The sequence below is a fragment of the Pteronotus mesoamericanus genome, unplaced genomic scaffold (assembly GCF_021234165.1).
Source record: "Pteronotus mesoamericanus isolate MK-2021 breed Mesoamerican mustached bat unplaced genomic scaffold, CSHL_Meso_final contig_50, whole genome shotgun sequence".
NCBI classification, from domain to species: domain Eukaryota; kingdom Metazoa; phylum Chordata; class Mammalia; order Chiroptera; family Mormoopidae; genus Pteronotus; species Pteronotus mesoamericanus.
Genome location: NW_026555186.1, coordinates 15,922,445 through 15,944,563, shown reverse-complemented (window position 1 = coordinate 15,944,563; position 22,119 = coordinate 15,922,445). Strand labels below are relative to the sequence as shown.

Genomic DNA, 22,119 nt, shown 5'->3' with positions numbered 1-22,119 from the left:
AGAAGAACTTCCTTTTGTTCTGCAATGTCTCCCAAGGAAATTATAATGAGTTTTGAGCTCTAAAACTAGAGGAGCAAATACCCCCAAGAAACAAAAACAAAACAGCATATTCTAATACAAAAATTCAAACCAGAGATTATTTTAACAACCCTTGACGTGTCTTGGCGGGCTTGATTTTGGAGCGCTCCTGTGGCAGAGGCCTCTGTAGGCCAGGGCTGAGCGGTTAATTCTAGCAGGGAGCCCCTCCTACCATCAGTGCTCGCTAACCTGAGGCTGCCGGCCTTGGTCCTGGGTAGTCAGCAGTGGCAGGACCCTCCCCAGGCTGTGCCCTCCCTGTAACCTCATGTATCCCAGGTCTTAAGTGGACAACCCTCTGAATATAGTCTCTCACATGACCTCGGGGTCAGGTGAGGCCCAGGCACAGCCTGTCTTCTGCAAAAAAACAAAAACAAAAAACCCTACCTGATCCTGGCACTCAAGAAGGACCTCCCTAGAGGCGCTGTACCAATCCCAGTGGCCTTTGGCACATCCTTCCCTCTTGCCCAAAGACCTGGATGGTCCAACCCTCCATGGCGAGTGTTTGAGCCTCTCAGCATCTTCCCACCCCCTGAAGCTCTGTGCTTACCTGGCATACCTGAGGTGACACCCACAGGTCTTTGCTCACTAACCCAGGAGTGTGATGCGTTCACGGCACTCAGCACAATTACTGGTTACCCTTCTTAATAGTTGTTTCCCCTTTCACAGAGAGGAAATCAAGGAACCGCGGGGTGAGGCCATTTGCCCAAAGGCATGGAGTCGTGCATCCAGGACCCAACCCAGGCAGCCCCCCGCAGCCTGTGCTCTGACCAGCAGGTTTCCCTGCCTGCTCCAGGCACCGTGCTGCTCACAGACTGTGTGGGAGCCAGACAGTGGGGACAGGACAGGTGCCCCCTGGTGCCTCGGGTGCCTGGAGAACTAAAGCAAGGGTGCATGAGAAGCCAGGTGAGGGTGGAGGCGGCCACGGATGTGGGGGCATGGCGTGGGCAAAAGGTCTGACAGAAGTGGGGGTAGCCACCCCTGCATCTTCAGGCTTGGGGAGCAGATAGGACAGAGTGCTTCCTGGGCTTTGCCACTGAGGCTGTGTGTGCAGGGGACTGTTGTGAAAACAGGGAGTAGAGAGAATAACCATGACCTACACCCTGATCCCACCACCTCCCAGAAGCAGCTACTCTCAATGCGCTAAATGTCACTGTGGTTGCCGCCCAGACTTCTGCAGCTCTGGGAGGCTGGACACTTTGTCTAAGACAAGCAGCTCCTGCTGGAAGAGGGACAGGTGGCATGTGGGCCCCACACCCACCAACTTGGCATTCTTGGCGTTCCCAGACCCCATCTTCCCAGCTTTGGAACAGAAGGCTGGAGCTGAGAAGGGGGGCCTCTTGCCCTTTCTTTCCATTGATTTGTTTAAAGACGTTTAGGTTTTCTTCAGAACAAAACTGTCTCTATCCCTTGGGAAATGCGGTGCTAACACTGTCCCATGAGGCTTCCCCCGAGGCCTGAGATATATTTTCAGCAGCGGCCAGCTCTGCTTCCTCCGGGAGCGTGGGGAGCGGTTGGGGTGACGAATCAACCACATCTGTGGTCCTTGTATTGAGGTGGTGACACCGTGGTTGCCTTGTCCCTGAGGTGAGCAGGGAAAGGCTCCAGGGGCTGGCAGCTGCCCAGCAGGAGCCCTCAGCTGGAACACCATAATGGTCCTACTGTCTCCAGCCTGTGGTCAGGAGGACCTGCACCAGCCCGGCTCAGGCTCGGGCCCCTCCACTGGGGCTGTCCAGTGCTGTTCAGCGTCCGGTCCAAGTGGCCCGGAAGCCCAGGGTGGCGCTGACCTTCTGGCCACATTGAGGGGGAAACTGCTTGGAAGGCCCTGCGCCTGGTGTTCAGGGACCCCCACCCCGCTTAGTTCCGCTTCTGGCTTGTCGTGGAGAGAATGTGGCCCAGGTGGAGAAGGGATCTGCTCATCCTGTGGATGTGAGGACAGAGGGAACACAGTTCCTGCTTTGAGGTCTTTCAGGGTCAGCAGGAGGGTGCAGTGGACATCGACCACATCAGCCATGGTTTGCCTGGGGGGCTCAGAGCCCCAGCAGGCGAGTCGTGGGTTAGTCAAAGGACTGCATGACCAGGCTGCTGCTCTGAGTGTTCAGACAACGGGGCCGCAGCTGGCCGGCCGGCCTCACACATCATGGTGCCAAATCTGTCTTCATCCAAAGACAGGCTGTCTTTCCTGCCCTGTAGTGATGGGGACAACCCACAGAAGGGCTGCCAGGGTGAGTGTCCTGCACTTGGGCTCATCCTGTGCCCCGCCCCCAACTTTCCAAACCTTGCAACAGCCTGGATTCAGGATAGGATTGTGTCATACCAAACATGTGTGCAGGTTTCCTCTGAACATCTTTTATTTTTCACATGTGGGGTCTCAACTAAACTTCTTTAAGGGTAGATTTTGGTTGGTGTTTGTAAAAGTAGCTGAGGTTTTGTCTCTGCTCCTTTAAGATCCTGCTGCTGTGGCTGCCAGATACCAGAGCTGAGGGAGGGGTGTGCCTTGGGCCTCAGCCTCCTTCCTTTGATCTCCGGAGCCTCAGCCAACAACAACAGAGCCAGGCTGAGGTTATTACTTTGTCGTGTGCAGGGTGTGTTTCCACATGACGCTGCAGAGGTGCTTTCTAAAGAAGAAAACATGCTCGTTACTTTTCTCAGAGTAGCTCAGCCCAGGGTCCTGGTGCTGTAACCAGATAGTAGCCCTTCCACATTTCCAGTCTGGTCATCTCTGCTGAGGGCACGGACATGCACAGTAGGTAACACGTGGTGCCTTCTAAGTTAGAAACTTTAACTGCACGCAGTTCCTTTCCAGCTTTGTAATAATCTTCCTTCAAAATAGGAAACATGAGGCTTTCATGCTAATGAAAGAAAAGTCCAGTGGGTTTTCCCGTGGAAGAATCCAGGTTGGGGGAAGGTGAATTCTGCAGTTGAAACCCAGTGGCACGGACCTCGTCTGAAGGAGGGTGGCTGAGAGTAGGAAGGGTCAGGGGTTGGGAGATGTGGGTCTTGTTTTTATTGTGTGAGTTTTGTGACCTGTAGTCCGTCTGCTCAGAGGACAGCAGCTGCATTTGGAATATCGATCACCCTTGATTTTCTTTTCTCTGCAAAACTTGGAATCATTAGCTCTAAAGACAAAAACAGTAGCAGCACAACTGGGAGGAGAAAAGGCGGTCTGCTGAGCAGCAGCAAGGTGATTCTGTATCATTTAGTGTTAAGCTGAAAGCAAGAATTCCAGGATGCTGAGAATGAGAAACCCCTGAGGTTTTCTGGCATATTTTAGGGTCACTTCTCAGTTATCAAGGGTGAAGATGGTGTGTTTGTTTGTATACATACATAGTGTGGGTATATAGTTTGTCTTACCCACGCATGTAGATACGTATTCATAGACTAGATATACATGTGTATACGTTCACGTACATTTAGTATCTGTGCTGAAACTTTTCGTCCCCTGCCCGGGCAAGCCTGCGCTCCCTCAGCCACACCTGATTCTAGTGGAGACTCTGAGAGGATGTGGATTCTGGTCCCAGTGACAAGCCTGGGGTTTGGGGTCAGGGGCTCTTACTGCTTCTCTTCCCAATCATGTCAGTTAATATGGGTACCATGAGTCCCTCTTCCCAAGGGTGGGAGAAGGAGAATCCTGGCCACCACATTGTTAAACCCAGCTCCTCACGGACCCTCTGCTGATGGCAGTGTTGTCCCCGCACATGTTCATGGGGCAGTTACTCCAGCAGTTGGCCTGGGTCCATCTCTGGTCAACTATTGATGACACGCTGTCAGCTGGCCACCAGGCTGGATCCCTAGTAGCATGTGTCATCAGTGGACACTGCTACCCCCGTGTGCCATCAGTGGATGTGCCAGTCCCCATGGCATGTGTCCTCAGACATTCTTAGCACAGGCTTGGCAGGCATTCTCCAGCGAGGTCCCAGTGTGGGGCCCTTGGGAACCCTCTCCAGGGTCAGGGTGTTTTGCCGGGGGGAGTGCCAACAAATAAATCTCCAGACCAGGCTAAGTGGGGTGTGTAATACCTTTTGTCTTACCAAAATGAGCAAAATTGTGAAAAGCTGGGAGAGAGATACGAAGAAGATAGAGACTTCATACAGGACATAAGTTATCGCTGTCACGTGAGGAGATGCATGTTTATTTTAGGAGACCCTTTGATCCCAGATGACTGAGTTTCTAGCTGGAAGTTCCAAATTTGGTTATTACAAAGCCTGATTAAACAGTCCTAACCCAGGATTACCGATGAGCAGACTCTAGAAACACCCCTCTCAGATCTTGAAGCTCTGTTTTAATTTTGAGAGAAAGAAACTAAAACCATCTGCAGCTCGTTGAGAAGCCTGTTTGCACGGCCCCCAGCCCGTGAATGCTTGGTTTCATCGTCCCTAATCTTTTGCTTTAAAATCAGAAGTTCAGAATAACAGTTACAGCGGCCCCTTGAATGGGACCCACCGTGGGCCTCAGCTGCACATGTGTCGGAATTATTAAGCCCATAAAACTACATTGTCACATCTGAAACTGTTTAGCCGTTGAAACCGAGACTTCCACTTCAAAGCTGCCGTGGTGTTTCCAGACAGACGCTGGCGGATCACCTTGAAGTCAAATTCCATCCACTGGCAACCAGCAGAAAGCGGCCTCCACCCCCTCACAGAGCGTTTCTTACAAACAACAAGCTCTGAGAGTAGCCTGAGTCCCTTAGACACTGGGGGGCAGATGTGTTCCCACACAGGCTTGAGTCTGGTGGCGTCTGGAAACCTGCCTTGAATTCCTGGCCCTGGCGATGGGGTTCTTTTATTTAAACAGCCTTGGAAGCAGCCACCCGCCTCCACATCCATGTTTCTCTGCTGGAGTGCCTAGTGACGGGCCTCTCCCACCTGAGGCTCCTGTGGAGCACAAAGCACAGGCCTTCAGTCCCCTCCCTCCACCTACCCCCCCAACTTCCCCCCTCCTTCCTCCTGTCGGCCCTCACCTGCCCCTGACAGTTCCCACAGAGCCCAGCCTGCCAGGTGCGCTGTCGGCCTCCTTGTCCTCCTCTCCAAGACCCTTGACCCTTCTGACCCTGATATTTCTCCTCACCCCCTCTGGGGTGTCCCAGCCCTTGGGGTTCCTCAGGACCCAGCCTCGCCCTTTGCTTTTTCCTGCGTGGTCCGGGGCACGATGATGCCAAACCTCCCCTACCTCTCATCCCACATCATTCCCTCAGTACATCCAGTGTCCTGCTGGCCTCCAGTGGGAGCTCAGGCTCCTCCTGGGCCCAGGGCATCCTGGTCTGGAGGTCACATTGCCCTCCACCCTCACCCAGCCCCAGGCACCTTCCAGACTGCCCTGAAGTAGCCTTGGCCACCTATGGCATAGGCCTGATGACACCTCCCCTGAGGGACTCCAGCCACACCAGGCCTCCCTTGGCCTCTCTTCTGAGCCTCACAGTCCTTGCTTGCCTGCAACTCCTGTAACTTCCCAGTCCATCATAACTGGGCAGGCAGCTCCTGGCCCCTGGCTCCTCCCTGACCACCCAGCACTGGGGCTGCCACCATTTGGCGGATTAGCCTTGTGCTGAGCCACTTGCAAAGAGGAATGAGGTTGTTCTGTAGCTCTTGACATGGCAGCTTTTGCTTCTAGAGAGTTCCATGGCTGGCCAGGCAGTGCTAACTGCAGAAGCTGGAGTTGAGGGGGTGACAATGGCCCTTTTTTCCCCAGCTGTCCCCAAGGCCTCCCCATGAGCTACGTTAGAGCTACCTGTTTCACCTGCCAAGGCATTACCTGTTAAGAGGAGGGAATTAAGGTGAGGCTATTTCCCTGCTGACCAGAAACCCCACCAGGCTGTTCCTGTTATGATGTCCTGTCCTCGTCCCTGCCCCGTGTCCCTTACAGCCATGTGAAGTCGGTCTGGGGAGCAGGGGTACAGACATAGAGAGGCGTTCTGAACCCAGGAGTGCCGTTCGCTGGGGATGACTGAACTTGCCCAGGAGAAGTCCCTCTTATTTCTGATCTCACGGGAACACTGGATAACCCCTGGGACCACAAGTGTAGGCTCTGGAGGCGCCATGATTCTAAACGTTCACCCAGCACTTAAGGTCATCCTTTCCTGAGGAACCCACCAAGCCACTGAGTGGGTGCTCAGTGACTTCTGTTAAGAGCAGTTAGTTCTAGAAAGACGCAGCCAACACACCTGCTCAGGTCTCCTCCCTGCCCCCATCTCTCCCTCTGTTTTTCTCTACCCTCCCCGACCCCTTTCTTACCTGCTTGGACTCTGGGCCACAGGGAGTCCCATCCTGCCCTGCCCCACTACACCGGGGCGGGGGCCGGGGGGGGGGGGAGAAGACACAGGACTTGGGAACTCACCCAGAACTCCAGGGAGCAGCTCTGACCTCATATTCAGGAGGGCAGGACTTCCAGAAGGCCAGAGGTGCTGGGGCTGTAGGTCGTGAGCTATTGGGGGCTCTGAGCGCCATCGAGTAGGTCGCCCGAGTCTGTGCTAATGGAGAAGACAGGGCAGTTCCGAGAGCGGCAGGGGAACCAGAGCAGCTCTCCTGCCTGGTGGGTGGGGTGTGCCCAGGTCCCACGTGCCCACTCTCCTGGTGGTCACACTGGATTCTCATCACAAACATCCTGGACTCTTTCACAGAAGGGAACCTGCTTCTGAGATTCAGCACACAGAGCTGGCTTTCTGGACAGTGTAAATATTTGCCCCTGGGGAACACCACATTTTCAGGAACACAAGCCAGAGAGGCCTTTTGGAGTCTGCAAAGAGTCTACTTTGAGAAGCAAGCCAGTTTCTGGCAGTGTGTCCATCACGTTTCTCTCTTAAAGCAGGAACTGTGCGTGCGTGCATCTCCTCTGCCCTCAGCCTTGTTACTGGCCTCTTTAGGGTAAGAGGAGGAAGGCCAGTCAGCAAGCTCTGGTGTCAGAACCAAGGGTGCTACCTTATCTGTCCTCGCAGCACAGGCCTCTCCGTTCGGGGGGAAGGCCCCACAGCGTGGTGTGTGCACACTCCTGACTCGCGGTGGGCACCTGGAGAGCCCCAGCGCCCTCCTCGGATCCCGTTCCTTATTTCACCAAGAGGAAACCAAGGCCCAAGTGATGAGGTGGCCGATACAGAATTATTGGCCAGTTGTAGCAGAATGAAGATGAGGTCCAGCTTCGGACAGTGGGGGCTGAATGAATGCTGGCCCCAAAGATCACTGTCCTCCACTCTGGAACCCACGGCTGTGACATGTGAAGAAGGGTCTCTGCAGGTCTGATCTTCATCCTGGTGGGGCCCAGCTGCCTGCATGTGCATCTTTGTAAGAGGGAGGCAGTGAGAGACTTGACCCAGAGGAGACAGACACATGGAGAGACCATGTGACAACAGAGCAGAAGCTGGAGGTGTGGCCACAAGCCCAGAACACCTGGGGACACCAGGAGCTGGAAGAGACAGAAAGAACCCTCCCCTGGAACCTCCAGATGGAGTGCAGCCCTGTGACACCTAGATTTCTAACTGCTAGCCCCAAAGCGGAGAGCATACGTTTCTATTGTTTAAACCCCCAATTTGCAGCTCTTTATTATCGCTGTCCCAGGACACTGTCACACTGTCCCCCAGGCCCTGTTATCCTCCACGGACCCTGTTTTTAAATTTTATTTATTTATTTTTTTAGAGAGGAAGGGAGAGAGAGAGACATCGATGTGTTCCACTTATGTACACATTCACTGGTTGATTCTTGTATGTGCCCTGACTGGGGATCAGACATGCAACCCTGGCATATTGGGACAACGCTGGAACCAACTGAGTTACCCAGCCGGGGCCTCAGACTCTCTTTATTGAAGCCCAGATCCTGAAGACCACTGCACTGGCCTCCTTTAAAGAACTGTAGGCGGAGCTAGCACGGATCTTTCAAGGGAAACACACACAGGTTTTATCTGTTTGGAAAAGAGGCTACACCTGTCCTTCCTGGGACAAAGCAACTGAATTAATCCCAATGGCTGCTGGTGGGAAATGAAGCAGGTCTTATAAGGTCTTTCTTTTCATGTGCTTGGTCTCACTCAGGCATCAGGTGAAGAAGCAGTAACGTCTCCACACTGCTTTCCTCAAAGATCTTTCCCCCAGGTTCCCACCTTTGTTTTACTCAGGAGCATGGGGTTCCCAAGGAAAACAGAGGCCCCTGCAAACTTGGGAATGTGTTTGCTAAGATCCCAGATGCACCAAATTCTGAAGGAATACTTGAACATTGAAATCTGAAAAGCAGAGGCACTCAGGAGGTGTGTATTTGCATCACAAAAGATTTCTCCTTTCCTATCTCACCTCTGCTGCCTGAAGCAGGAGCTGGTCTCCTGCCCCTCCTTCTGACAGGTGCGTGAGATCTCCCAGACCTGGCACCTGCGGTGATGGACTGCCTGTGTCACCACAGTTCTGGTGGATGTGGGGAAGGACCCTGGCATGGTTGCTGGGCTCCACCGAGTGCTATCCCATAGGAAGGTGCAGCCAGGGCTCCTGGTCTTTCAAGGGAGGCCAGGAGCCATGATTTCAGGCGACTCCCATCACCCTGCACCCACGGGCAGCAGTGGGGAGTGCCTCACGGTCTCACCTGAGCAGATGGTCATTCCTGGGCCTTTCACAAAGACCCATCTTGGACAGACCCTTCGAGGGCAGGGCTGCTTGCTGGGGAGGACAAGGAGCTCAGTCTCGCGCTATGGCTCGTGGAGCAGAGGTCCTCCAGAGGCTTAGTGCAGGACAGAGTTGGGCAGGAGATATGGGTGGCAGCCTTGGGGCAGCTGATTGGTAGGCCTGAGTAGTCTCTCCTGAGAGCCCCTGCAGGGTGAGAGGAGTAGGGATCAGACCATGGGGACCCGCAGACAGAGAAGGTCGCAGCCACCTAACACTGACATGCAAAAGAAGGACCTGGGCGTTCCTCAAGCTTTAGGATACCTCAGGCTGAAATCCTGTCCCCACGGCCAGCAGAGCCAGGCCACTGGAGGGCCCAGCAGAGGCTGGCGAATGAATGGATAACGCACCAGGGCAGCTGGAGGTGGGAGCAGGAAGCGAGCATGGAGCATTGTCCCCCACCCTCACCCCTATGCCTGAGGGGATCAGCAGAAGGTCAGGCCCACCCTGCTTGCTTGATAGGGAAGCCCTGGGAGTGGGGGGCGTGCAGGAACAGAGCTCTCAGTCAGGGGAGTAAGGAGGATAGTGCTGAGGACCCTCTACAGAAATCTGGGCAGGCAGAAGGCGCGGCCAGATCTGGATGAGAGGCAGACCTTTTTTTTTTTTTTAAGATTTTATTTATTTGCCCTGGCTGGTGTAGCTCAGTGGGCTGGGCGCCAGCCTGCAGACTGAAAGCTCGCAGGTTCCATTCCCAGTCAGGACACATGCCTGGGTTGGGGGGTCAGTCCCTGGTAGGGGGGCGTACAGGAGGCAGTAGATCAATGTTGCTCTCACACATCGATGTTTCTCTCCTAGTCTTTCTCCTTCCCTCCCCCTCACTCTTTTTAAAAAAGATTTCTTTTTAAATTTTATTTTTTTTAAGAGAGGAAGGGAGAGAGACATCGATGTGTTCCACTTATTTACACACACATTGGTTGATTTTACTTTAAAAAATTTATTTTTAAATAAAACAATTCTAAAGATTGTATTTATTTTTTAGAGCGAGGGGAAGGGAGGGAGAAAAACACCAACCTGTTGCCTCTCCTATGTCCCCCTCAACAACCCAGGCATGTGCCCTGACTGGGAATGGAACCTGCGACCTTTCAGTTTGCCAGCCAGCACCCAACCCACTGAGCCACACTGGTCAGGGTGAGAGGCAGACTTTTATAGGCATGAGGCTGGGGCTCCTCTGGGGTGGCAAAGGGAGTGAGGGCGGAAAGTAAAGGTCCAGGAGCGGGGGTCTCCGCCACAGGGTGCTCAGATCAGGGTAGGCAGATAAGGGGCATCCCAGGAGCAGGGCTGGACTCTGTGGGAGATGGGCACTTGCTGGACTTCGGGAGATGGGGTATCTGCTTACGCCCCTGTCTCGCTTGAGGGCCCCAATTATCTGGGATTTGGTGCCTAGGAGGTCACCCCTGCGGGAAGGGGCCACACACCTGGCGAGCATCCCTGTGGTAGGTTTATCCATTGCAGTTAAAGCTTTTGGCCCTTCAGTTTAGCCAAAGCTGTACAGATTAAAGGGCATTTTAATGTAACCAGGACAAATTTGACTGAAACCAGCAGTCACAGGGATGAGGACTGTTACTTTTCTCCCCAATGTTTTTTACCTTTTATTTGAGCCTCTCTGCATCTCAGAGGTAGTTGCTGATTTAGCTTGTCAATAAACACTGTAGATTCTAGCGTTGGGATATATGTGGGTGGACATTTTTTTTCAAAAGGAACTTCAGGCACTTTAGGGCCGTAGTCACATCGGATTCCAGGCCTGGAGCCAAGGGAAAGGTGAGGGGCGTCCAGTGACACTGTGGCCCCCCGTCAGGAGGGATGATGAAGCTGTGGGGCTGGGAGGGCTGTCCGGCCAAGTAGCCCTGGGGCTGCATGTCCACACGCAGGCACCTCTACTTCTGCCCTCTGCCGGGCCCTCAGCACTCTGCAGCCATTGAGTCAGAACAGAAATGCCTGGGGAGCAGAGGGTGCCTGCTGCCTCCCCTAGAGTCCCTGGGAAACCCTCCCATCTCTGGGGGCGAGTGGCTAATGCAGGCATGAGTCTCTTTGCCAGGCAGGATCCTCTGGTTCAAGGTGCTTCCCTGATCACCCTATTCATGTTTGCTTTCCTCGTGCTCTTCACTTTTGTGGGTCCTTTATCAGGGCCATGCGAGCTTTTGTTCTGCAGCGTTTCAGTTGGAAGTATCCCATTTTTCCATGACTGGTTTTGGGATTGGCTCTGGAAGCTGAGGAGCTTCTCTGAGCCGACTGCTCCGCCTCACCTGGCTGCCCTGGGGGAGGTGCCTGCCCACCAACCCCCGCACAGCCGGGATCCTGGCCACCTGCATTCTTGGGCAGCGACAGGGCATCATTCTCCCAGTTCTTGTGTCTGGCAGCAGCGTGTTGTCCTAAGATGGTTCTCATGGAACCAGAAAACATGGTGAGATGTGCATGTCTTTTACTTGCTAAGAGTCTAAGACTTAGTGAGGCGTGCACAGGTTGGCGTCTCTGCAGTGACACCCTTGAAGACTGGTGTCCATGGCCTGCCCCACAGAGCCATGTGGTCACATGCTTGCTGTTCTCTCTGCAGGAGCTTCTCAGCGGGGACCCCACAGAAGGACCTTTCCGGGAGGACCAGTGTCCTCTAGAGGGTAAGTCCCACTCCCCAAACCTCACAGACTCTACCCTGTGCCCCAGGCATATGCTCAAAACCTGCCCTCAGGACACCGGGAGAGATGAGCCCCTGATGACACGGACCACCCATGCTGCATGCTCCTTAGCTTCCCCACCAAACCCAGACCAACCCAGGGCAGCCTTCTCACCTCCATCTCTGAAGCCACTGCTGGCTGGGTGGGGCAGAACCAGGAGGACACGCCTGGCTATGTCTGGCTATCCGAAGCTAGGGCCGAGGGCACATGTGGCCATGGCTAAGCCAGGCGAGGGCTTCCTGCCCTTTGCACAGATCCATTGATAGCTCCTTGTTCTGGAAGGACGGGCTGTCAGCTCAGGAACATGTGGAAAGAATCACAGGCTCCCCGGCCGCACCTTCCCACATCCCCGCTCCCCTGACTTCCCTGTCTGGGCTGGGTCAGGAGAAAACAGTTCTTCCTCTCTCCTCCTTGTACCTCCAGTGGCACTCCCCGCCGAGAAGGCCGAGGGTCGAGAGGGGACCGGACAGCTCTTCACTGCCGATGATGTTGAAAGAGCAGCAAACCGCGAGGGCCCGCGAGGCCTGGGCAAGAAGCACCTGAACATTGATGTAGGTCTTTGCTCTGTTTCATGGTGCAAAGGGGTCTGCAGCTGGGATAGGTGCACATTGACCCTAAAACAGCCTCCTGCCTGGACAGTTTTCCTGCGGTTCAGCCAGTTGGGGGAGTTACCGCAAAGCTTGCATGTGCTTCCAACATCTGCAAGCTCTGGAAAAGGGGGTGGTGCACAAGGAAAGTGTCGCCACATATCCAGCCCAGACTGGTCGATGTGGCACCAAATAATCCGGGGGACTTCCTCAGCTGTGGCACTAGCACCATGGCAATGACGCAGAGGTCCACCATTCGTCTCCCAGTCCACCCAAGGCAGGAGCTTGAGGGAGCAATGAGGGGACCTGTTCCCCTGAGAGATGGGGGAGGCTTGGGGGTCCCAGCTCAGGGCGATGACCCCACCTGCCCCTATTCCCATGTGCCCCTCAGGCGCTCCAGTGTGACGTCTCGGTGGAGGAGGACAACCGCCAGGAGTGGACCTTCACGCTCTATGGCTTCGACAACAGTGGGAAGGCCACCAGGGAGGTGATGTGCTTGTGTTTTTGGAAGGTGGTCCACAGGGCGGGGGCCTGGCAGAACAGACCATGGCCTCTGTGATGGGGGGACAGGCTGAGCCCTGGAGGGCGGGAGGAGACGCTGGGCCTTTCCCAGGAGGGGGGCGGGGGTGATGGATCTAGGCAACTTTGCGAGCCTTGTGGCCCGAGGCTGTCAGAGCCCCGCATGGCCTGTTTCTGGATCCCCCGGAGGCTCAGTGGGCACAGTGGCAAGAGTCCCGGAAGGGCCCCCGGCACTTGCCTCGGCTGGCCTGCGTGTCCAGGATGGGCGGTGTGCCCCTCTAAAGGAAGCAAACATGTAGGATGACAGAAATAAGTGTCTGTGGGTTAGAGTAACACTTTGGTAGTTATTTGGTTGCTGAGTCCTTTGAACGTATAGATTCAGTGTGAAATTTAAACAGTCCAAGAGATATGATTCCAACAGCAGCAGGACTACTTACCCAGGCTGTTTGGTGCCACACGGGGTTAAATGTGGAGTAAGAAAGGCTGCTCAGTTGTGGCCATTCTGTCTGAGCCAGCGCTCGTATGGAATGCAGAGCCACTCAAACAGGCGGGCAGCCTGGAAGCGGTGGCATGGGGAGGGCAGATCGCAGCCCAGTCTGCCTGTGTCAGTGACGCCAGTGCCATCCTCAGGACATGTCCAGCCTTATGCACACCATCTACGAGGTCGTCGACGCCTCAGTCAATCACTCCTCTGGCAGCAGTAAGACCCTCCGCGTGAAGCTGACCGTCAGCCCTGAGCCCTCCAGCAAGAGGAAGGAGAGTCCCCCCGCTGGACAGGGTGAGGGGCCTGGCTCCCCTGCTCGGATGCCTGGAAGGTCCTGCTGTAAATGGCCGCGCACCCCCTCCTTGCAGACCCCTCCTGGTTCCCCACCTGCGCTCTGCATTTCCTCAGAGCCCTTACCTCCACACCCGGCCATGGGGATTACTGGTTGTTGTGTCTACTATTCAGCGCCTCGCTGCCTGCCCTGCTCCCCTGCCCCCCGCCAAGGCCTGGGCAAAATCTCTGGTTTCCTGAACATGGAAGGCAGGGCCTGGCACCTGGCAAGGGCTCCGAAGTATTTGCTCAGTGAATGAATGAACGAGCGAACAAATGACTGAGTGAATTCACTCTTGCAGACCGGGAGCCCACTCGCTGCAGGACGGAAGGCGAGATCCCGGAGGACTCTAGGGTGGCCGATAGGAGGCTGTCTGCATACATCAGGTGAGGGACCGGGGTCGGGCTCCACCCTCCAGGTGTACCCTGCTCAGGTGGGAGCAGCCCGCCCACACCCCTGCTCCCTGCAGGCCTCAAGGACTGCCCCCTGAGGGCCGACTGCCAGGCGGGCAGCTGGGTGCCGGGAGCCCTGGGCACAGCCTCCTGTTGGGGCGCGGGTGCTGCCCTGTGGCCCGGCACCCGGCTGGAGCTGAGAACACCCAGTGTCTGCCTGAGAGATGAGTGAGGCTTGAAGGGCAGGTCAGCTGTGAGACCCTCGGTCTGGCACACTGGTTCCACTCACCGGCTGTGGCGGTGACAGGGACAGTGGAGGTGTCCGAGCAGTGACCCGCTCTCTGCCTCAGGGCCCAACTGGGTGTCCTAGGTGGACCAGGAGACAGGAGTTCTTGCAGGCTCCCTAAGGCAACTCGCAACAATGATTCTGGGGTGCTGATGGGGTTCCAGGCCAGCTGGGGACCTTGCTGTCGTGCACACCCACGCGCTCTGATGCTCCTCTCTGGGAAGCAGTGCTGGTCAGAGCCCGCTGCCCAGGACCGTCCACTCCGGTGCCCCCTTCCTCTCCGAGGAATGTCTGCTCTGGCCTGGTGTGGAGGTCAGGCCCCTTCAGCTCTGTGCCCCATGCAGGAGGCCCAATGCCGACCCCCATCCCTGTCCCGTGAGGGGACCATACTGCGTGGATGAGAACACTGAGCGGAGAAACCACTACCTAGACCTGGCCGGAATAGAAAACTATACATCTAAATTCGGGCCCGGTAGGTACTTGGGACCATTCCCCTGGGCAAGAGGCCCCGGGGTGTGGACGCCTCCCTTAGGAGCATGAGCCCTGGCCTGAGGGTTCTAGAGCTCCTGCAACAACTATGCTGTGGCATTGCATGCGGGTGTGGGGGGTACTTGGTGCAAGGTGGGATGTCCAGGCCCTGCAGAGGGTCTCACAGGTCTGTGTCCCATGTGTGCAGGGTCCCCACCAACACAGGCCAAGCAGGAGCACCAGGGCAAGACCTCCCAGCCCCCGAGCAGATCTCGCTCCCAGGAGTCGGATGCACACACCATGTACAACCGCAGGTCCCAGGTGCTGGCTGACCATGTCCTGCTGGCCAGCGAGCCCGCTGCCCGGGCCCTGGACATGCAGCCCCGGCTGAAGGGGCAGGAAAAGCAATTCCTCAAGTCTCCCAAGGGCTCGGGCAGGCCGCCCGGGGTGCCCAGTGGGGGCGTGCCTGGTGGAGGCAAACCCGGGAGGGCCTTCGGCTACTACCCACCAGCCGCACTGCCCCAGCCCCCCCAGGAGAGCCACCACCTCCCACAGCCCCCGCCACAGCCCCCGCCACAGCCCTATGGCCACAAGAGGTACCGGCAGAAGGGCAGGGAGGGCCACTCACCGCTGAAGGCCACGCTGGGCCAGCCTGCGGTAATGGAGCACGAGGTGGTACGGGACCTGCCGCCCTTGCTGGTGGGGGAGGGCTACTCCGTGCCCGTGATCCAGCGCCACGAACACCACCACCATCACGAACACCACCACCACCACCACTACCACCACCACCACCCGTCCTAGCGTGCACGCGCTGACCCGGGCGCCCAGCTCCAGGTCTCCGGCGTGGGCGGCTGAGGCGGCACCAGGTGGACACTCACGGAGAAGGCCCTTCCTCTGCTCTCCTTTCCTCCGTGCTCCCGACGGATGTCCTGTTGAAGTGAACACATTCGATGCCACTGGCGTTTCCCAGTTATGAAGTGATTCTGTGTAACCCATAAAACCACATGTAAGCATAGAAGAGTACAGTTATATCTTTCATGTATGATTCCAAAATGAGCCCTCCTGGCCTGGAAGGGACTCTGCTCAGACGACTTCCGCGTTTTCCTCACGGCGCCTCATGCTTCGGGTGCCTTGGACTGAGAGGTGCAGGGTGGCAAGGCCTTGATGTTATGTAGCAGAGCGCGAAGGTGCAGTGTTGCAGCCTTCGTGTGTTATTCATTCTGAAGCCCAGAGTGGTGGTTTTGGGGAGCCACTCTTCCTTGCTCAGTGTGCTGCATGTGCGGCAGGGAGTTCTGCCTCACCACGCTGAGTACTGCTCCTAACGGAAGGGCGGCCACGAGGGAGGCGCAAAGTGCTCCTCAAACGGCGGTCAATAAATTCAGGAAGTGAGGCCATGAGAGCAAAGGGGGGACACGCGTGGGTTGGTGCCGGCACCAGCATCTTAAGTGGACACAGGCGGGGACAGCAGGGCCAGGGGAGGCGGTAGTTTCTATCTAAAACAATCACAGTCCATGGGACGAGAGGCAGGACATGTGTTTTCTGGACTCACATAAACCATTGTAGTGCTCGTGGCACAGTGTCCGTGGTGTCCACCTGCAGAGCAGAGTGATCCCTCCAGGGAAAGCGGCAGTGATGGTGTCAGGGTCATGGGACCTTCGCTGGCAGCGCCCTGTGGCAGGACAATGCTGCTCCTTCCTCCATCCCACATGAGCAAGTGGACTTTCTGGCAATTTGAGAGTTTAGGCAGGTGATTGTGCATTCACCTTCATGGAACTGTTTTTAAGAATCCAGCAAATTGGTGGTTGCCTTGTAATTGAGGTTCCCCTTGCCCTGAGGCATAATAAAAATACGTGCATTTTGTAATATGTCATACTGTTTTAAAATGAGCTTTTTATTTTTTAAGATTTTATTTGTTTTTAGAGAGAGAGAGGAAGGGAGGGAAACATCAGTGTGATCAATTGCCTCCCACACGTCCCAGCTGGGGACCTGGCCTGCAACCCAGGCATGTGCCTCTGCCTAGGAATCAAACCAGTGACCTTTTGGTTCACAGGCTGGTGTTCAATCCACTGAGCCACACCAGCCAGGACTAAAATGAGGTTTTTAAATAGATACAGTCAGCCCACCTGCACCAGCCTGTGGGAGTTCATGATGCATGGAGAGCGTGTCTATCTGTTTATACAGACATTTGTAGAAGGAAAATATGGAACTCCAGACTTATGGGTAATGGTTTTTTGGGGGGTTTTTTTTTGCACCCACTTTACTGCTCCAAAACACAAAAACAAAAAACCCAAAACCTAAGCCCCAAATTGGGTTTATGATAACGGGATACCTCGGGCCACTGTCTGGAGCTGCACGGACCAAGGTTTACATGGGGACGCTGGGCTCTCTGTGATGAGACTCTGGAAGAGCCGATGCATCATTTGCAACCTTCTCCTCCCTTTTGCCATTGTGTCCCTGTCCGGCTGTTGTAAAGCCCCTCTGGACTTCGGAGTCACTGGTGTCTGTGATCCGAGGCCACGGGTGAGGGAGAACTAGGAGTTCTCAAGGTCTTTTGAGGCAGGAGCACTCGCATCTCAATTTCCCAGGTATCTCAGGTCATCAGACCCCAGCTGGTGTCTGGCTGCCCCCACACACACGCATGCTGCACGACACCCACGTGGCTGGCACTGCGGTTTTTACAGAAATGCCTGTCATCCCAACCTGGGTCTATTCCTCAGTGTGTAGAGCTCCCGCACCTGGTTCCATATTTGGGAACCTTATTTAATTAATCCCAGAAGCCCCCTGCGGCCCAACCACAGCCCTCCGGTAGGTGCTCTGCAGGCTGGCTGGCAGGGAAGTGGGGGTGGGGCCTGAACTCTAGCCTCTGACCCAGACCCTGGTTTTAAAGACAATTTGTAAGTGCAGTGAAACACCAACAAATCCACCGGAAGTTGAGTGTGTCTGCTGCTTGTGAGCCCGTGCAGCAGAGACGCTTACCATTGTCCAAATGGAAATGACCACCACCTGGCCCCGCCTGTGAATGTTCACTTCACCGGCTCCTGCAGGCAGTGGCGACCTCTGGTGGGCAAGGGTCACACACCTCGCCGCCTCACATTGTGGGTGTGCCTTTTGGCGTCCACAATGAACAGATTAAAACAGCACCTGGCACATGAGTGAAGCTCGTGCAGATGTTCCAACACATTAATGTAACCATTAATTCCTGGACAGACAACACAGACGACATGACGTGTTCCAGGGACGTTTCACGGGTAACCATGCTGGAATCCAGCGGGCAGTTGTCCCTGGTCCCTTCTCTACAGCAGTCATGCTTATGGGGGCAGATGTGAGTGCTGTCTTGAGACCTCTTGGTCCCAACTCTTGCACCTTCATCCGCCTCTCACGCGGGGGACAAGGCCACTGCAGAAAAGCGAAGAGATGGACGAGCCAGAGCTGCCTTCTCGTCTCCTGAGCGCTTGACACTGTCGCAGTGAAAACAGGGTTTGGGGGGAAGTTGTACCTGAGGCCCCAGCAATGCCAGGTTGGGGAGACCTGGGGCCGGAGTGGACAGGCTGTACTGGCCGGGCCCCAGGGCCCTGTGTGCGGGATCAGAGGGGCGGGTGGCACTGAGTAGGGCTGAGTGGGGCCCGGAGACCAACTGCACCCAGGGCCGGCAGCCCACACAAGGCTGCCTCAGGGAAAGCAGCCCCAGGGTGGGAGGGGTCCCCTCAGAGGGCGATAGCCATAGATGGCGGCGACAGCCATAGACGGGGCGGCACCAGGTGCTGGTGGCCCACCCAGCAAGGCGGAGGTGCCTGCCTGCTGGGGGCGAGTGCGGTGGGAGTGCGGTGGGAGCATCGGGAAGGGCCGAGTGCCTCCTCCAGGGCACTGTGAGCTGTGGTGACACGCACACACCAGCAGTTCTGTTTTATCTTGGCAGTTTGGGTGTGCATTTAAGACCAACTTGGGCTCTGGTGTCTGATGGCATCCGTGCCCCTTTCCAAGGCTGTCCAGTGGCGAAGATGACTCTGTGCTGCACTGAACCCGCTGCGTGGGTGCCCATGGGTGTGTGGTTAACACCCGGGGACCTTACCACATCTTCCCACGAGTCTCTGCCAGACCCCGGTGGAGCCTGCTCCTTTCACTCCCCCTTGGCACCCTCACTCCTGCTCAGAAGCCTGGGCCCCTGTACTCCAGGTCATGGGTGTGCATGCTCCTAGCGGAGGCTAAAGGACAGCTCTGCTCTCCAGGTTACTCTCCCACAGCCCTGTGTCCACTGCCCCCAAAGTCCCCAAGAGGCACGGCAGGCAGCTTCACACACCTCAGTTCTCTTCATGGCAATCGGTGTTCTGTCCAGAGACTGCAAGCTCCACCACGAACGCTTTGGAACATCTTCGCCCCAAAAGGAACCACGTGCCCCCTCTGTCACTCTCCCTTCTGCCACCCCATGAACTCACCACAATCCACATTGTCTGGATTCCACGACTTGGCACTGTTCATGTTAAGTGGAATCATGCGTGACCTGTGGCTGGCTTCTTGCACACAGCTCATCCATGTGGTTGCACATTAGAATGTCATTCTAACAACTGAATTATATTCCAGGGAATGTGTGTATGTATTTAGTCACTTACTAATAGATGGGTGTTTGGGCTGTTCCCACATTCTGGCTGGTGTGACTAGTGCTGCTATGAACATGTGCTGCTATGAACACATGGATACAAGTTTATGTAGACATTTCTCTGGGCTATACACCCAGGAGGGGTATTGCTGGGTCACACAGTGATTGTGTAAAAATTTAGGAACTCTTTTAGGAGCTTCAGCAGTTTCCACAGCAACCACACCTTCACACATCGTAGGAAGTTACCCTCCATCCCCTTGCTCCCCACCATCCCGGCGGGTGTGATCTCACTGTAAGCCCGAGTCTTATAAAGGGTCCCTTTTAATCACAGGTTTTATTTGCTGATATCTTCCTGATAGAAACTATACATTGAGTCATTTCGGCAAACTCCTCCAAAAGAAGGGAGGCCTGGGGGCATTTTCTGCAATTGCCTAATTTTTATGCTGAAAGAGACACATGAGACTCTTCAATGTAGATTTCATTCAGGTTTATTCTTCTACTAACAAAAATCATACAAAGACAAGGAATCTGTAAAAGGAAAACAAAATCCACTTGAACCAACTGCTGTTACAGATATACAAAGCTCAGTGTGGAGAGGCTACGTGGTGCTCAGAGACTGCGGACAGGCAGGTGGGGCAGACACGCGGATCCTCACTGCGCATCCGTGAATGAGGCGGGTTTCACTTAACTCAGGGCTGAACAGGGTGAGCCAAAGTCTGGACGCCCCACCCCCAGCCCAGCTGTGGCTATTTGGCACATGCTCTGGCCAGTGGTCATTCTGATGGCTCCTCAGAAACATCTGGAAATGCGCCCTTAGCCTTTGCCCTGACATGAAATCTGCGGCCCAGGCCAACTCCCGTGGGAGCCCACAGAAGTGTGAGAAAGCCAAGGGCCTGCTCCTCTGGGCCTGTTTCGTAGACACAGTCTCTTTGAGGACAATTAGCATTGAAACGCCCAGGTGTTTAAACAAATAAATAAACCACACAGAAAGCGAGGCACAAATTACTGCAGCATCTACAGTGAACATGATCATGACCACAAGCAGAAAGACCACAAGGTAAAGTGCGAAGTCTACAGATCACTAAAAGGTACTGTGTCAGTGCCCTCAACACAGCTGTCACCATCCCCTCCATGCGGTGGAGGGACATGGGCTTCAGCCAGACAACTCAGTGCATGTGCCCTTCCCGGCCCCGGGCGCCCACGCTGCAGCCCGGCGCCCTCCCCAGAGTGTAAGGTGTGGACATGGAGGTCAAGGAGCGAGTGCGCATCAGAAGCTGAACTGTGTGGCGTGCCTGTGGCTCTGAAGGTGTGAACTCTTGGCATTTAACGTTTCCATGTCTCAGAAATGAGGTGCCTGCCGGGCTGGGCCCACCAGTGCTATTAAAGTCTGGAGTTCCCAGACACACCTGGGCTCAGAGAGCTCCTCGATGGGGGGTTCTTTCCCTTGGGAGCTTCCTGGAGCACAAACCCAGCTCAATGGCCACTCTGTGCTCCCCGACAACTAGGCTCCCTTACCAGACATCCCCAGCAAGGCAGGTACCTGACCAAGGCCAACCGGCTGAGCCCGGGGACGTGGATGGGGGCAGCTGGCTTCCCTGCCTTTACAGAAACACAAGCAGCGATGTTCAAAGGAACAGAGAGATCGGGGGGCTGATGAGGAACCTGTAGTGAGTTCTTAGCCACAGGCTGACCTTTCAGAGTCATAAACAGACCGAATGTCTCACGGGCCAACTTCAGTCCAAGTGTGGCTTCTTGTGAATGTCCTGGGTGGGGAAGAACTGCAGTGTGACTGCCACAACAGACCAGGCAGGTGCAGTCAAGGTGGATTAATTCCAGAATCCAGAGGCTGAGTACATAGCGCCACGAGAGGGACAGCTGTGTCCCAGGCACTCTGGGCCTCCCTCAGGAGCACACGGAACACCAAGGGCATCTCATCTCCCAGACTCGAGGAAACCTTTTCAGTCATGCGCTGGCTCTCAGCCTTGGCAGGAGAGCCCGGTGATATTCTAGAAACTTCTGTAGGAAGCCACGCTGGCGGGTCAGGCCACTGGCCTATGTGGGCAGCACCATCCCTGTGCCTGCCCAGCGCACTTCTGGAGTGGCCGAACGTTAGGAGTAGATGGTGATCACCTCCCGGCCACTGCCCCTGACCAGGAGGACCCTGTTCAGCCCCTCGGTCAGGACCTCGAGGAACTCCATATCTGGGGTGGACTGAGTTAAGGCCATGGCTGATGCCACGGTACACGTAGCCTAAAATGTGAAGAGAATGACTTACACAGGGTCCTGTCATTAGGACTGTTTGAGGAAGAAGGTGACAGCTGCGTCAGGGGAAGCCAGATGCCAGGTTCCTGCAGTGGGGGTGAGAAAGGGGCCCAGGGCATGGGAGGGGACCCGGGAGCACAAGCAGAGGCCCTCGCCCCACCCAACAAGATGCCTCCTCTGAACGCAGGGGGCCTGAGAACCTAGAGGAGACCCCTGCCCTCACTCGGGGTTCTGGATACAGACCTACCAGGAGGGAGGTGCCTGACAGACATGTTCACTGTCCGCCAAGACACCAAACAGGCTGGAATGTCCTGGTAACCAAGACTTGAATTCCTAACTTGTGGTCAGCCTAAGGCTTAAACTGAAGAGCCAAGCTGCTGACCTTCCGCTTACTGCCACCCGCTGCGCCCCCGGGGGAAGGTAGGGGCTGAACCCCGGAGGATGGTCCCCAGGCCACACACCCCAGGCAACCCGTAGCCTGTGTGAGGACCTGTGCCTTGCCTCATGTGGCAGCTGACAGTCCAGTTTGCGATAGGGCTGATCTATGACCTTTGAGGTCAGAGCCTCCCACTCTGTGGCTGGCACACCTTGAGCAACCAGGAGGGCCCAGGGGGCCCTTGTGAGGACATGGGGCTCGATGGACAGAAAGGTATTTAAGGGGAAATGAGGTGCCAAGAAGACTCAGAGTTGAGCCTTGGCAGAGGCCTGTGGACCCACTGCCCCAGGCTCGGTCCATCCTAGAGATGGAGTCACACACAAGTGCCCCATAGGCCCCAGGGACACACCAGGATAAGAGCCAGCCGTAGGCGTGCAGAGCCCAAGC

At 55.6% G+C, this 22,119-nt stretch overlaps 2 protein-coding genes across 6 annotated transcripts in view; one reads left to right on the top strand and one right to left on the bottom strand.

Annotated features, from left to right (window-relative positions):
• NKD2 (NKD inhibitor of WNT signaling pathway 2) overlaps positions 1–16,287 on the top strand; it is a 29,198-nt gene extending 12,911 nt beyond the window's left edge. Inside the window, exons 3-9 of the mRNA XM_054578648.1 lie at positions 11,256–11,316; positions 11,797–11,924; positions 12,352–12,447; positions 13,110–13,257; positions 13,596–13,680; positions 14,317–14,444; positions 14,649–16,287. Coding sequence (XP_054434623.1) covers positions 11,256–11,316; positions 11,797–11,924; positions 12,352–12,447; positions 13,110–13,257; positions 13,596–13,680; positions 14,317–14,444; positions 14,649–15,241 — 1,239 coding nt within the window. The 3' untranslated portion in view covers positions 15,242–16,287. The remainder of the gene's footprint in view (positions 1–11,255; positions 11,317–11,796; positions 11,925–12,351; positions 12,448–13,109; positions 13,258–13,595; positions 13,681–14,316; positions 14,445–14,648) is intronic.
• Positions 16,288–19,523: 3,236 nt separating this feature from the next.
• SLC12A7 (solute carrier family 12 member 7) overlaps positions 19,524–22,119 on the bottom strand; it is an 88,059-nt gene continuing 85,463 nt past the window's right edge. For all 5 annotated transcript variants that reach the window (XM_054578352.1, XM_054578353.1, XM_054578356.1 and 2 more), the window contains one exon: positions 19,524–21,235. In XM_054578352.1, coding sequence (XP_054434327.1) covers positions 21,144–21,235 — 92 coding nt within the window. In that variant the 3' untranslated portion in view covers positions 19,524–21,143. The remainder of the gene's footprint in view (positions 21,236–22,119) is intronic.